Source organism: Thermobia domestica, chromosome 2, assembly GCF_964235325.1.
Source record: "Thermobia domestica chromosome 2, izTheDome1.hap1.1, whole genome shotgun sequence".
NCBI classification, from domain to species: Eukaryota; Metazoa; Arthropoda; class Insecta; order Zygentoma; family Lepismatidae; genus Thermobia; species Thermobia domestica.
Genome location: NC_137455.1, coordinates 336,883,145 through 336,897,865, shown reverse-complemented (window position 1 = coordinate 336,897,865; position 14,721 = coordinate 336,883,145). Strand labels below are relative to the sequence as shown.

General features: G+C 36.8%; 1 protein-coding gene across 3 annotated transcripts in view; it reads left to right on the top strand.

The window, feature by feature from the left end:
• The window catches only part of LOC145678727 (uncharacterized), an 87,430-nt gene that overhangs the window by 27,697 nt on the left and 45,012 nt on the right, over positions 1–14,721 (top strand). The window contains exon 2 of one of the 3 annotated variants that reach the window (XM_081749166.1): positions 12,412–12,591. The exons of 1 other annotated variant lie outside the window; for it this stretch is intronic. In XM_081749166.1, coding sequence (XP_081605292.1) covers positions 12,521–12,591 — 71 coding nt within the window. In that variant the 5' untranslated portion in view covers positions 12,412–12,520. Of the gene's footprint in view, positions 1–12,203; positions 12,592–14,721 lie in introns of those variants that run through there. One more of the 3 variants, XM_081749165.1, reaches the window with a different exon arrangement.

Genomic DNA, 14,721 nt, shown 5'->3' with positions numbered 1-14,721 from the left:
AGATAATAATAGATTCTCGTTTCCGGAATTTGTAGAAATATTCTTTCGTTTCGATTCTCTGAAAGCTTTTATCGTCTCATCCCGTTTTATAAAGGAGCTGTTCCAAAAGCGCCCAATTTTACCGTTTGCGTTGCGCGCACACAATTTTGTGTGGTAAGAGGTCGTGGCCTAAGTCCTGCACGTATAAACAATGGTGGCCGTAGCTCAGTGAGAACATGACCAAAAATGGGTCAACAATACGATGAAAATGCCCATAAGGCGCGCACGTTTTTGACATATACCCATCTATTTTTTGTATATCGCCCAAAAGAGGGCGCGCGCTCTGTTGAGGTTTGATGAAGTGAGACTACACATTGAGCTGTACAAGCACCATGAATTTCATCGCACTCAAGCCTGCGGAACAGGGATAAAATCCGGTCAAAGTCCGGGGATGTGCCATCTCCGATGCTCAAACTGGCTTGATAGAAGCATAGACTTTACTTTGTAGTGCACATATCCACTCAAGGCACAGTAATCGGTTACAGCACTGCACTTTCGTTGCTCGGGAAGAGAACGATTGCATTATAGGATATTTTTATCAATGTGCAAATAGAGTACGAATAGTTGGATGTTGTGCTCATGTCATGCTCATTATTTGGTGCTTAAGAATGTCAAAGCAATTGCACCACGTCCAAAGACATCTGCATTCTTCGATAATTTATTTTATTCACAAGAATACGAATCTAGACTCTTGGGTGATAACGACAAACCATTCCTGTCAGAGGATGAAGAAATCGACAATTGAAAAAATCGAATCCTTCTTCATACTTATGTATAACACATTGCGTCGTACATAATAATCACCTCAACTGCCTAAGTAGTACGAGGAGTAAAGGAGGAACTAAGTTGAGCTCAGGTGACACATCAATTATTTTGTACCACGTGTTACGCTAGTGCAATGATCAGTTTTTTTTTTTTTTTAATCTGCGAACATCCCTGTTTGTTTCTTGATATGGTGGACAATGTGCGAAATCCTAACAACCATTCAATTCCACTTATTTCATCTATAGCAATACCACTCAGTAGAAATAAGACACACGGTTTTGGCATTCTCTTTTGAGAGATTTGCCTCATATCAAGCGAGTCTGAGCATCGGAAATGGTACGTTCCCTGACATTGACCCAATTTGCTTCCCCGTTCCGAAGGCCCGAGTGAAATGAAATTCACGGTGCTTGTAGAGTTCAGTGTGTAGTCTCACTTCCATAAAACCTCAACAGAGCGCGCCCTCTCTTTTGGGCGATATAAACAAAATATATCAAACTAATGCGCGCCTTATGGGCATTTCCATTGTATTGTTGATCCATTTTTGGCCACGTTTCCGCTCTACTATAGCCATCATTGCTTATATTTGAAGGTCTTAGGCTATGACGTCTTCCCACACTAAATTGTGTGCGCACGACTGAAACGGGAAAGTTGGGCGCTTTTGGAACAGCTCCTTTATGTACAACGTGAATTTCGAAGAAATATCTTCTCGTTTCGATTCTCGAAAAGTTTTTCACGTTTCGTCCCGTCTCGTTTGTAAATTTACATACAAAATTTATGCCTTTATTTTCTTTCTTTAAATTTCATCTAGAAATTATCAGAATTCTTCTGCGCCATGAAAGGTCCACCAAAGGGTGTAACATAACATTTTAAACCATATTTATTATTGGAGTATAATAGCCCTATATAATAACTAATGTTGAAATTTTTAAAAATTGTCTTTTGTATATATAAACAAGCTTTATCTTGAGAATAACTAACGCATCAAAAGAAGAAATCAATGTAAGTTAATACACTTTTCCGTTTGTTTCCCAATAGCTAATGAGTGTACTTAACATTATTTTGCGTGCGGTCCTGGTTTCGGTTTCCGAAAACGGCACTAGCTTCAAATGTAAACTCAAGCACTTGCTTGATTCCTATTTTACGCAGATCATGTCTCACACAGATTTCATGCTCAAAAAGTAATGTTAAACATAAATCAATGAATATAATTGACAAGATCGTGTTGTACAGTGCTTTATCATCAAAAATAAGGTTACAATCTACTTTTGTACTACCCTTTCCTGAGCTTTAGAATGATATATTCAGTTATTATTGAGGAATTATCAGGTATGATATATTCAGGCTTTATTGAAGGAATTTGTATATACAATATAAGAGGCCTAATCACTGCGAAATTAAAATACCACTAATTTTACAATAATTATGTGATATCTTTAAAAATAATCGAAATATGGAACAAGAGCGCGCTAGATATTATTTTGCATGAGGTACCGTTATCACGAGTCACCTAGTAGCTTTCCGCCTGCAGCCATTTAGAAACGCGAAAATAAATGCCGTTTTTCTACATGGCTGGAAATTGAAAGCAGATAAGTGAGTCGTGATAACGATATCTCATGTAAAATAATATTGTCTAGCGAGGTCTTGTTCCATTTTTCGATTATCTTTTAGCTATTTGAAGATATTACATAATTACTGTAAAATTAGCGGTTATTTTAATTTTGTCGTGATGGGGCTTCTTAAGGGCAACTTGTGTAAAAGTACTTTTCTTTTATTTCACTACTACTTCAGAAAAGGAGGAAAGACTTAAATGACCATACATAGCAATAAATATACACCAGTTACAGCTTCATTCTCACATTATTTTTGAAATAAGAAAAGACCATCATCCCGCGCTATGAGAGTTTAATCGTGGTGTGTGTATATATGAATGAATCACAGCAAATACTTTATGGGTGCTGTTAAGGACATTCAGATCCCTTCCCCCGCCACTTCTACCTTCAACATTAGCCACAATCTGTGCAACCACCAACTCACCCTCGTTTGTCACCCCCCCCCTTTTCTTCCCTTACCTAATGAAGAGTATGTCAAAATCAAAGGTAGAGAGAAACCATTAGCGCTTCACAAGCGAGAAAACTAATATGAAAAGAGGGAAGAATGAAGCTTTGGGAAATTTCGCACCTGCTTTCAAATGGTGCTTCAGGAACAAAAGCAATGCGCCCCCTTCGGATGGTCTTCAACGTTCAACCACTACGCTAACATCGATCTGAGGGCCATTCACACACAAAACTCTGCATTAAATGGAAAGAAAGAACGGAAGGGGGAAAACGAAAGATCCAGAATATAAGGATGAAAGGGGGAGAAGAACATTTTACTCCTTTTTTTTTTTCAAGTTTTGCAAAATACCTGTGAGAAGTGCAATTTATGAGGTCTTAAACGGGTAATGATTTTAAGCATCTTTCTCTATCCAATTTTCTAAAATTAGTGATGTGAAGGTATTTATATTCTTAAAAAAAGAAATAAATACACACACTACTTTATTTCAAGCACTTACATAAAATTACTTTGTGTATATATTCCAAGAGATTCCTAACAACAACAAAAATAATGTAAATAAGTGAAGTGTTTAAAATTATACTTGTCCTGGGTACGAAAGTAGGCACTATAAAAATTGAGTCGGAAAATCAATTAATTACATTAATTTCCTGACACGTTAATTTGCAGCTATATGCAGTAAATCTCGAAAATTACAATGTAGATGTATGCCATATGTTACGTTAAGAGGCCTCATCCCGGAGAAATTAAAATACCGCTAATTTTTACAGTAATTATGTGATATCTTCAAATAGATAAAAGATAATCGAAATGTGGAACAAGAGCACCCTAGACAATATCATTTTACGTGAGATACCGTTATTACGACTCACTTATCTGCTTTCGATTTCGAGCCATTTTGAAAATCGGCATTTATTTTCGCGTTTCTAAACGGCTGAAAACGGAAAGCCACTAGCTGACTTGTGATAACGGTACCTTACGCAAAATAATATAGTCTAGGGCGCTTTTGTTCCACATTTCAATTATCTTTTATCTATTTGAAGATATCACATAATTACTGTAAAATTAACGGTATTTTAATTTCGCCGGGATGAGGCCTCTTAATATAATTATATATTTTTCAACCCTTTATACACTGAGAAAAAAAACTGTTATCCGGACAGCGGTATATTATACAAATATACGGAATCCATGTTTTTACGACGGAAATCTGTATGGAGCATATGTTATCCATATGTTACATATGCACTGCCTTTTTCATGCTTAGATGTTACATCATGCTGCTGAAGGATGTCTGCCATCGAATAGTTTTCCATATGTTACCTACGTGTGCATATGTCTTAGTTATTTGTTACATACGTCCATATGTGTGTGAAATCCTTATCACTCGTATGCAGTTTTTTTTTCGTACGGACAGTACGTATAGATGGTTCACTTTTACGGAAAATATTATAAAACATACGTTTGCTGTAGATGTTACTCAGATGTGTACGTTAAGTCCAAAAATTACAGAATTTACGCGTGTACACTCATATCCAAAATTATTGTCGCATGTCTACAAATATGTTGTTGTAGGAATATAACTTGATAACGAATTCGCCCGGTATTTCTTACAATGTTAGTATGTGTATAATGGGCAAAGACATGTGTGTGGCAAATTTCATGTCAAAAGAGCAGTAAATAAGAACAATAAAAATGAAAATAAAACTTTCTTCTCAATTTAGCAATATTTTGTTTTACTCATTCTAATTTTCGTATTTATACTTCTTTCCCTATGAAATTTACCACATATATATACTTTTCCCCATTATACACATAGTATCAGTATTAAAAGTACTCTGCAAAATCATTATCAAATTATATTCTTACAAGAAGACAGTTATAGATATGCGATAATAATTTTGGACATGAGCGTACATATCGTTTTACGTACCTGCGCCACATACGTTTTTTTTTTCTCTGTGTAGTTTATAACAGAGTAAAGAATGCTGCATGTTGTTTCGTTTAGGTATAATATACATATTGTACAGACTTGTCTAAAAAAGCTTGGCTACCAGATACAGTAGAGCGTCGACTATCCGAAGTAATTGGGGGACATGGGTGTTCGGAAAACTGGTTTGTTCGGATAATCGAACTGTACTGTACTGTACTGTACTGTACTTCTACAGCCAGTGCCAAACCGACAGAAGTGTGCTGATTGTTGAAACACAGCGACTGGAGGCTTGGCCGATCAGCAGCGCCTTATGAAGGCCCCATGATAAGCAATGTTCCGCCAGCGGTGGCTCAGTGCGGCGACTACTGTGGGAAACTTGGTTTGGGAGTGAGGGGGATGATGGACGGTAGGGTGGGAGAGTAACAGGTGCGAGCGAGTACATAGTTCGGTTAAGCGGTCGTTCGGTTGACCGACGTTCGGATAATCGACGCTCTACTGTAAGTCATTTCCAATTTTCTTTAAGGGGGGAGAGGAGAAGGATCTCCACCGACATAACAGTTTCATTAATACATTAGTATACAATTGCTTAAAATATACGTATTTCTTAAACTTGGGGCAAATTGCCCCCCCCCCATGTACTCCTCAAATAAGGGCGCAGTTGACTCCAGTAATTGTACGTAAAGAAATTTTAGTAATACAAATATTTAATAATTTAAGTATAGAACATCAATTGGGCGATCAATATCCACATTTGCTTGATCTAGTTCAACGTGTATGTAAGCGTGCAGAGCTATTCAAAGACGAAGGGAGATGGGTGGCTGGATTATTTTCAACAATACTTACACACGTACTATTATTATTATTTGGTATTCTGCCTGTTGGCAGATCCTGGAACTAATGAGTTTTTTCATTCTTTCTTAGATTCGGGCCTGGAAATGTTTCTTTCATGTTTCTCGATCTTTAGCTTTCTCTTTTAACTCCCAATGTTTTCTTCTATTTTTAAAGTCATTGATCAGTTGTATTCTTCTTCCTACTCTTCGCTTTCCTTCCATCTTACCCTCTATGGCAGTGCTATTCTACCTTTATTTTTTTCTCGCGTACCTCTAGGCACAGTTCACTATCCAATTGTGTATCCTTGAAGCTGTTAATAAATAAATAAATAAATAAATAAATCGAAATTAGCTTATTAAAATTAATACACATGTTTTGTTGATTAAAAAGGGAAACAAACAGAGATCCAATAAAAGGACAATTAGTGTGCCAATCAAAAGACTATTTACAGGGGGATAAAGTGCACATCCGAAAAAGTTAACAAGGAAATTTCAAAACTTATGGACGACATCCAGTTCTACTGAGGGGGATTTTCCCCTCAACCTCCCTGATAATTCCCACACTGAGGACAATGTTAAAAATTCAAAAACTAAAAGTACCTTTAGAATTAACCTTTTAATGAGATGACTAAGTTTGTTTGCGAGATCCGAACTCCTCGATTCTTGGTCGAATCTTCGATAGTGCGAGAATCAGGGGCGGATCCAGAACGGACTTCTGGGGGGGGGTGCGGTTGGTTGTAATACTGCTACTTAGAACTACTTTTAAGAGCTCTAAACTCTGGGATGGGTTTTATTTATATATAAAATAAGGAAGTTTTCTCTTCTTGGGGGGAGGGGGCGATTGCCCCATTGTCCCCCCTTGAATCCGCCCCTGGCGAGAATCAGAGCTGATTCTGGATTCAAGCAATTTAAGTGCTTTATTTTTATTGATGTTAACGCAGAGAAACCATTGGAAAGAAAAAAAATTCTCCAACTATGATAATTCAATAGATGTTGGGAATATGCTTATTTTAGAATTATGTGCCCCCAGAAACATCTTCGCGTACCCTCATGGATACGTGTACCCCCGGTTGAATAGCTCTGTTCTATGGTGATATGAAAAAGACAAGTATTTCGCAAGATGTGTCCTACGAAGAAAACTGGCTTGAAGCATCCTAATATCTCCTACCCCTTATAAAACATTTTCGTTTATTATCCTTTCGTCAGAGGTGGATCTAGGTCGGGCCAGATGGGGCCTAAGGCCCCAAAGTTTTTTGAACGACAAAAGTAATAAACTATTATTTATACAGTTTTGAAAGTTTTCTTTCTTTTCTTTTCTTTTTTTTTTTTTTGCGTTGCCTTTTATTTTTTATTGGAAAATTTCTGAAACAATAGATATGGTTTCAGTTGTAATTTTTTTGTTATGCAATGTGTAAAACAATACTTGAGGTCCACAATGTCGACGTCCAATCTAACCATAATATCTATCGGAGAGAGCTAAGTTGGGAACTTCTGTAGGACCCCTGAAATATCGTAAACTCATGATATACCTATCAGTCTGGGTTCTGGCTTCCCCCTCCCCAGTTTTTACGTTCTATATCCGCCACTGCTCTCCGTCCATTTTATCTTCTCGCTTCTCCTCCAACACCACATTTCGAAGGTTTCTAAATATTTCTTTTCTAACTTCCATAATGTCCAAGTCTCCGAACCATACACTTCAATACTCCATATAATAGTATTTGACCAGTTTGTTGTTTAGTCCAATACTAAGCCTACAAGTTAAGGAGTGATCTATTCTTGTTGAATGCCTCTTTAGCTATGGCAATTTTTGACCTGATCTCTTTGGTGCAGTAATCCTCTCTTGTCAAAATACTTCCAAGATATTTAAAATGATCGACCGCTGTTTCTCAAAGTTACAGTTGAGAAATTTATAAATTCAAAATACATAAAACGTATACGAAATGCATTATATACGTAAGTCGAGGGTTATTGGAATCAAAAAATGAAATCTTTAAGTTTTACGTCCCACGGTTATGCCGGTTAGGCTAAAGGAGACGGTGATGATGAGTGATGAATGAAATGGTGGAATGAAGAAAGTGGGAGGAAACGGGAGAACCCCGAGAAAACCCACGCACACGGTGATTGTCCACCACAAAGTTCACTTGGCGGGGGCTGGGATCGAACCTGGGACCCCAAGCACCAGAGGTGAACGCTCTACCACTGAGTCACTGCGGCCCCATTTATTGGAATCAACATAAAAAATAGTATTATATTAGATAACAAAATGTTAATGCAAATCAAAAACGACAGAAATATTAACAAAGCATATATGTACACTCATGTCCAAAATTATTGTCGCATGTCTATAAATATGATGTTCTAGGAATATAATTTGATAACGAATTCGCCCGATGTTTCTTATAATGTTAGTATGTGTATAATCGTTAAAGACATGTATGTGGCAAATTTCATGCCAAAAGAGCAGTAAATAAGAACAATAAAACGAAAATAAAACGTTCTTGTCCATTTAGCAATATTCTGTTTTACTCATTCTAATTTTCGTATTTATATCTTTTTCTATGAAATTTACCACAAATATACATTTTCCGATTATACACATAGTTCAGTATTAAAAGTATACTGCAAAATCATTATCAAATTATACTCTTACAAGAAGACAATTATAGATATGCGACAATTATTTTGGACATGAGTGTACATACAAAATGTTAACACTGAAATTGAATGTAACAAGAGCTCAACCGAACAAAGCCATTCTGGGATGATGATGCGGTGTTTAGAGGGAACTAATCTTCAGTCATAATCATGAAGCTATCCAGATAACTGAAACTAATGACTTCTTGTATTTTGTTGTTTTGAACTTTTGTAGTATACATTTTCATAATTTCGAATTTCGATCACTACTTTAAATGACGATAAGTCAGTGGTAGAGCGTTCATTTCTGGTGAATGAGTTCCCGGATTCGATCCCAGATTTCTGATGTAAAATATTGTTTGTAGTTTGCCCCATTTGTTCCTGTATTCTCACCGCACGATGCCTGTTAAAATCATTCCTTTTCATTCATACGCCTCTTTTATTTTTCAAGAAATGTACGTAAAATTAAATATTTATTTAAATTTTTAGATTTTTAAACAATGCTATGCAAAAGTACTGGAAGTCTTATAGGAATTAATTAAGTGATTGGTTAAAGCTTATTGTTGAAGTCACCCATTGTTAAGCCCCCCCCCCCGAAATCTTACTTACTATAGTAAAGTATATGAAATATCTTGCAGAATTTTCACATTTTCAGGCACCCCCCGAAACAAAATCGTAAATACGCCACTGACGTCACCACTGAGGGGAAGTCTTATAGAAAAGTTATTTATCTGTTAACAGGTATTAGAGCAAGAACGGTAAGAGATATTAATAAGCGGTTTATGGAATCGATTTTCTTTCCCAAGAATAGGCTCCATCTGGTTCCTTAAACCTTGTATTCAAACCGGAGGTGATAGAAATGAACTATTTCCGACTTCAACGTTGATAACCATACATAAAAAAGAGATATATCGGGACGTTTCTTTTTTAATTGTTCAGCGTTCCAAGAATATTTTCCATGTCATGTGTTAATTGTACATTCAAACCGGAAGTAGTAGAAATTAACAACTTCCGGATCCAAAGTTGATCAGCAAGGGAAAAATACGGTAATATGTATATAGCAACAAGTGATTATTTGGAACCAATTCAGGGTTTCAAGGAAAGATACACAGAAAAAACACGTATATGTGAGTGCACATCTTACAGTAGACGTGCTAAGTGATTGAGTGAGTCAGTGATTGAACACAGCTCAGGCCAAACCGCTTAAAAGCTAGAATCAAAATTTTGACAGTGCATAGGATTTGTGACGTTAGATATTTCTAAGGAAGGATTTTTTGAAAAGTCTCGACGAACAAAGCGGAAAGGATTGAGTTGATTTTTTTAGTTTACCGTCCTGTTCAGCAGCGAGGCTATATGAGACGTGGACCTACTGATTAACGTGGAATCCGAACCACATGAGCTCCCGCCGGGAGAGTTACAATTGTTATAGTAATATGTCCATATCTCTAAATCTCTGAAGATTAGGGACTTGAAAATTTTGTATATGGACTTCTCATTTAAAATAATTAGACAGGTATTTTTTTTATATATATATTTCCTCTACAAAGGAAGAAAAAAGGCGGGAAGAAAAGGGTGAAGTTACAATGTTACAACAGGATAGCCATATCTCAAAATCCTTAAAAATTACAGACATGAAATTTGGTATTTTTATCTAAAATAATTAAAGATATGCTTTTCTTTCTGGCATTTCCTTTAGAAGGGACAGAAACAGATGGGAAGGAAAAAGGATGACTGTTACAATTGTTATAAGAAGATGGCTATATTTCGAAATCCCTTAAGATTAGAGACATGAAAATTGGTACTTACACTTTTAATTTAAAATAATTAAACACGTGTTGAAGCGTATTTTTTTGGGGGGGGCAGGGGGGTATTTCTCTTAGAAGGAAAAAGGGAAGAAAAATTTGAAACAGATTAGGGATATGAGACTTGGTATAAATTTCATATACAAAATAAATGGGCATATGCCATGTTTCCGAAAATTCCGTTTTTAACAAGAAAGAGAGAGAGGGAACAAGGAGAGGGCAATTTCTAATTGTTTTCTCAATATATAAAAATAACTTCTAGGTTGTCAGTTTCATGATCAGGGAAAAAAGAGAGTTTGAAACATTTGAAATGAATTTTTGAACACAGCATTTGGGCTGACATGAGTTTTTATAATTTCACTTTGATTGAAATGCGTACTCTAAGGGGAAAAGGTGTTTGTCAATAAAGGTAAGTAAAGGTTGAAATATGAAATGAAATGAAAAAAAAAATGAAATGAAATCTGAGTTTTACGTCCCACGGTTATGCCGGTTAGGCTAAAGGAGACGGTGATGATGAGTCATGAAGGAAATGGTGGAATGAAGAATGTGGGAGGAAACGGGAGAACCCCGAGAAAACCCACGCACACGGTGTTTGTCCATCACAAAGTTCACTTGGCGGGGGCTGGGATTGAACACGGGACCCCAAGCACCAGAGGTGAACGCTTTACCACTGAGCCACCGTGGCCCCGTGAAATGAAATGAAATCTTTCAGTTAAACGTCCCATGAATATGCCCTTTAGGCTAAGGGAGACGGATGCTTAAAACAAATGAATGATGATGGAAGAATTAGTGAAATGAGGAAGTAGGAGGAAACGGAAGTATACCGAGAAAACCCACGCACACGATGCTATCCGCAACAGACTTACTTCGCCGGTGATCGAACCAGTTACCCCGACACACCCGAGATAAATGCTGTACCACTGAAGGCTGAAATATGAGGTACAAGGCGGAGCAAATAATGGTGTCTGGGGGCAAAGTCCTCAGCTAAAAAGAAGGCCAAGTAGACCTATGTACACTCATGTCCAAAATTATTTTCGCATGTCTATAAATATGTTGCTGTAGGAATATAATTTGATAACGAATTCGACCAGTATTTCTTATAATGTTAGTATGTTTATAGTCGGCAAAAACATGTATGTGGCAAATTTTGTGACAAAAGGGCAGTAAATAAGAACAATAAAACGAAAATAAAACTTCCTTGTCCATTTAGCAACATTTTGGTTTACTCACTCTAATTTTCATATTTATAATTCTTTCCCTATGAAATTTACCACAAATATACATTTTTCCGAATATACACATAGTATCAGAATTAAAGGTACCCTGCAAAGTCATTATCAAATTATATTCTTACAAGAAGACAGTTATAGATACGCGACAATCATTTTGGACATGAGTGTACATCTGGTCGGACGAACAGATAGACAGACATCCAAAACAACGTTTTGGTCACGTAGGGGGCTACAAAACGTATAAATCCATTGAAATCTCGATTTAATTTTTTTCTTTTCTTTTCTTTTGCCACGATTATCATACTTTCGTTTTTCCTATGGCCGCTGGAAAGTGAAAAGCGTAATATTTGAGACAGAAAATTATCCAACATTTCTGCGGTTCAGGTATTAATTTCAAAACACTTAAAGCTGCCTGACCAAAGCAATTATTCAACACTCTGGACCGTCATGTAACTGATGTCTTCGTAGCGAGAGTTCTGTTCACGAAGTGTATCTCAACTTTTCTGCGATACGATTCCTTCTGGAACTTTTACACGCAACGCAAGATAAATGACGGAAGTGTGAATAAATGCATGGCTGCCTGACAGTTTTAAGAAAAAAATATATATATACACTCACATCTCTTTTGTTTTATGTGAGAACCCCACCTCTTGTTCTACGGATTTTACGGAGAAGAAATGTTTTAAGAAAAACACTGGGCGTATGCGAGGTTACTGTATTTTAAAACTGTAAATTATGCTTACGTCTGACGCTTTTGTTTTTTCTTGTTAATCTTGAAGCGGCGTGATGTTTCTACCGGAAATTATGAGTATATTAATGGCGTCTTTGAAAAAAAAAGGAAAGAAAAAAGAAATTATTGAAGTATACGCTAGTTCCTTGTAACGTAATTCTTGTAGTTATTTCAGTACAATGTACACAGTCATACAGAATGGTCGTTTAGCAATGAATAGAGGACACGTAATTAGCTAGTGCTGTACGACTAGGCAAAAAACAAACTGTACAAACTCAAAAATGATTTTTAGATATATTTTAGTGTGTATTGCTTCTGTGCATTTTATTCAGTGTTTTAATTTAAAGGATCTCCTAAATTTTGACTATTTACCTGCTCTGTTTTTGTTTAATAGTACAAAAGAATTTGAAAGTGATGGTGCTGGTTTGGAGGTTTCGGTGGCGGAATCGGTCTCTGCAGCTAACATAAGTGGCAAAGGGATTCAAAAGAAGAGAATATCTCTAATGGGACATGGAATTACTAATCTTACAAATGGGTCGAAGGAGAGGGCTTTTCTTACGATGAATTTTCACAGGTAAGTTATAATACGATTATAAGAAATACCAAGTGTTCGTAAAGTTACTGTGAACTAGGAAGTCATGTTTCTATGTAAGTAATGTATGGCCTGTAACAATTTGCTATACATATAGTTTAAGAGGCCTTATCACTGCGAAATTAAAATACCGCTAATTTTACACTAATTATGTGATATCTTCAAATAGATAAAAGATAATCGAAATGTGTAACAAGAGCGCCCTAGACAATATTATCTTGCATGAGGTAGCATTATCACGAGTAACCTAGTAGCTTCCCGTTTGGCAGCCATTTAGAAACGCGAAAATAAATGCCGATTTTCTAAATGACTCGAAATCGAAAGTAGATAAGTGAGTCGTGATAACGGTATCTTATGTAAAATAATACCCTCTAGGGTGGTCTTGTTACATATTTCGATCATTTTTTTATCTATTGGAAGATATCACATAATTACTGTAAAATTAGGGGTATTTTAATTTCGTCATAATGGGGCCACTTAAATGATGTGGCACTAGAGCGATGTTTGTGATCGAAGACTTAAGTAAACCCATGAGATTCGATAAATTTCTCGTCTCGTCTCGTCTCGATTCTTGTCTCGAATACGAGGCGAGAATTGTCTTGTTTCTTGTCTCGTCTCGAATTTAAAAACATTAGGACGTACAGTCAGCAACAAAAGTTATTTCCGTTTGATAAAATTTATTTTGGGAATAACGGTGGTATAGCTGGAACGAAAAACGGTGATATGACTGGAACGTGCAGAAAATTAGGTTCTTTTTAACTTACTGAAAACTGTACTCAAATCGTCTTTTCGTATGCCATAGTGTAGAGAAGATCTCTCTTGCTCATATATATATAACCTATGAAATGAAATGAAATTTTCGAGTTTTATTATGCCGGCTAGGCTAAGGGAGACGGTGATGATGAGTAATGAATGAAATGGTGGAATGAACAAAGTGGGAGGAAACGGCAGAACCCCGAAAAAAACCACGCTCACGGTGTTTGCCCACAACTAAGTTCACTTGGCGGGAGCAGGGTTTGAACCCAGGACCCCATGCAGCAGAGGTGAACGCTCTACTACTGAGCCACCGTGGCCCCTGTGTATAAACCTAGATCACTACTAGTAACAACATGAGTTCACCCAAATCTTCAGTCTCAAACACCATTCATAGCATAAAAACTATAAATACAGTAGAGTTTCGAAAACACGGCCTAATGTAAACCGAAGGATGGCCAAGTATGTGAAAATGCCGGGTTATCGGAAATGGGAATAAAGGAAGAATAAGTATCAGTCTTTCCTCAGAAAATACAGTACGGTACTGTGTGTTCTGGATGCTTGAGAATACAACGGAGCATAAACTGCCTAAATAACCTTAAACAAAGGAAAAATACGTACTTTATGAAGGCATAGAGCCTTTACTATACATGAAAATGAAATTTAATGAATACACACTGTACAGAAATTTACCTGATAAGACAGACAGAAAAATACACGGCAATGACCTTACCCAAGTTTGTGCACGGGAATTTTTCGCCCTGCCAGGTAGGGATGCACACGAGACGAGTCGAGACAGAATTTTCCTGACAAAATTCGAGTCGAGACACAGCTCTTCCAATAGAGAAGAATACATTTTTCGAGTCGAGACATCACTTTTAAAGCACATTTTCGAGACGAGACAGCCTCAAATCTTGTCTCGTGCGCATCCCTACTGCCAGGGTATTGCCGAACTATCTAGACTGCCGGGTTATCCAGAGCCCAGTTTTAAGGATTCTACTGTAAATAACGTGATTGTATGAACATAATTAAAAGTATTTATTTGTCAACGTTTAAGGATACAAAAGTATTACAGAATTTATACTCCAATAATAATTTGATTCAAATGTTGTTATAGGGTCTATCACACTATTTGTAGACCTGTCATGAGGCAGAAGAATTCTGATAACTTCTACAAGAAATTAATCTTGGTTCGATCCCAGCTCGTGCCGTGTGAACTTTGTGGTGGACAATCACACCGTGCTCGTGGGTTTTCTCGGGGTTCTCCCGTTTCCTCCCACTTTCTTCATTTCATTCATTTCTCATCATCACCGTCTCCTTTAGCCTAACCGGCATAATCGTGGGACGTAAAACTTAAAG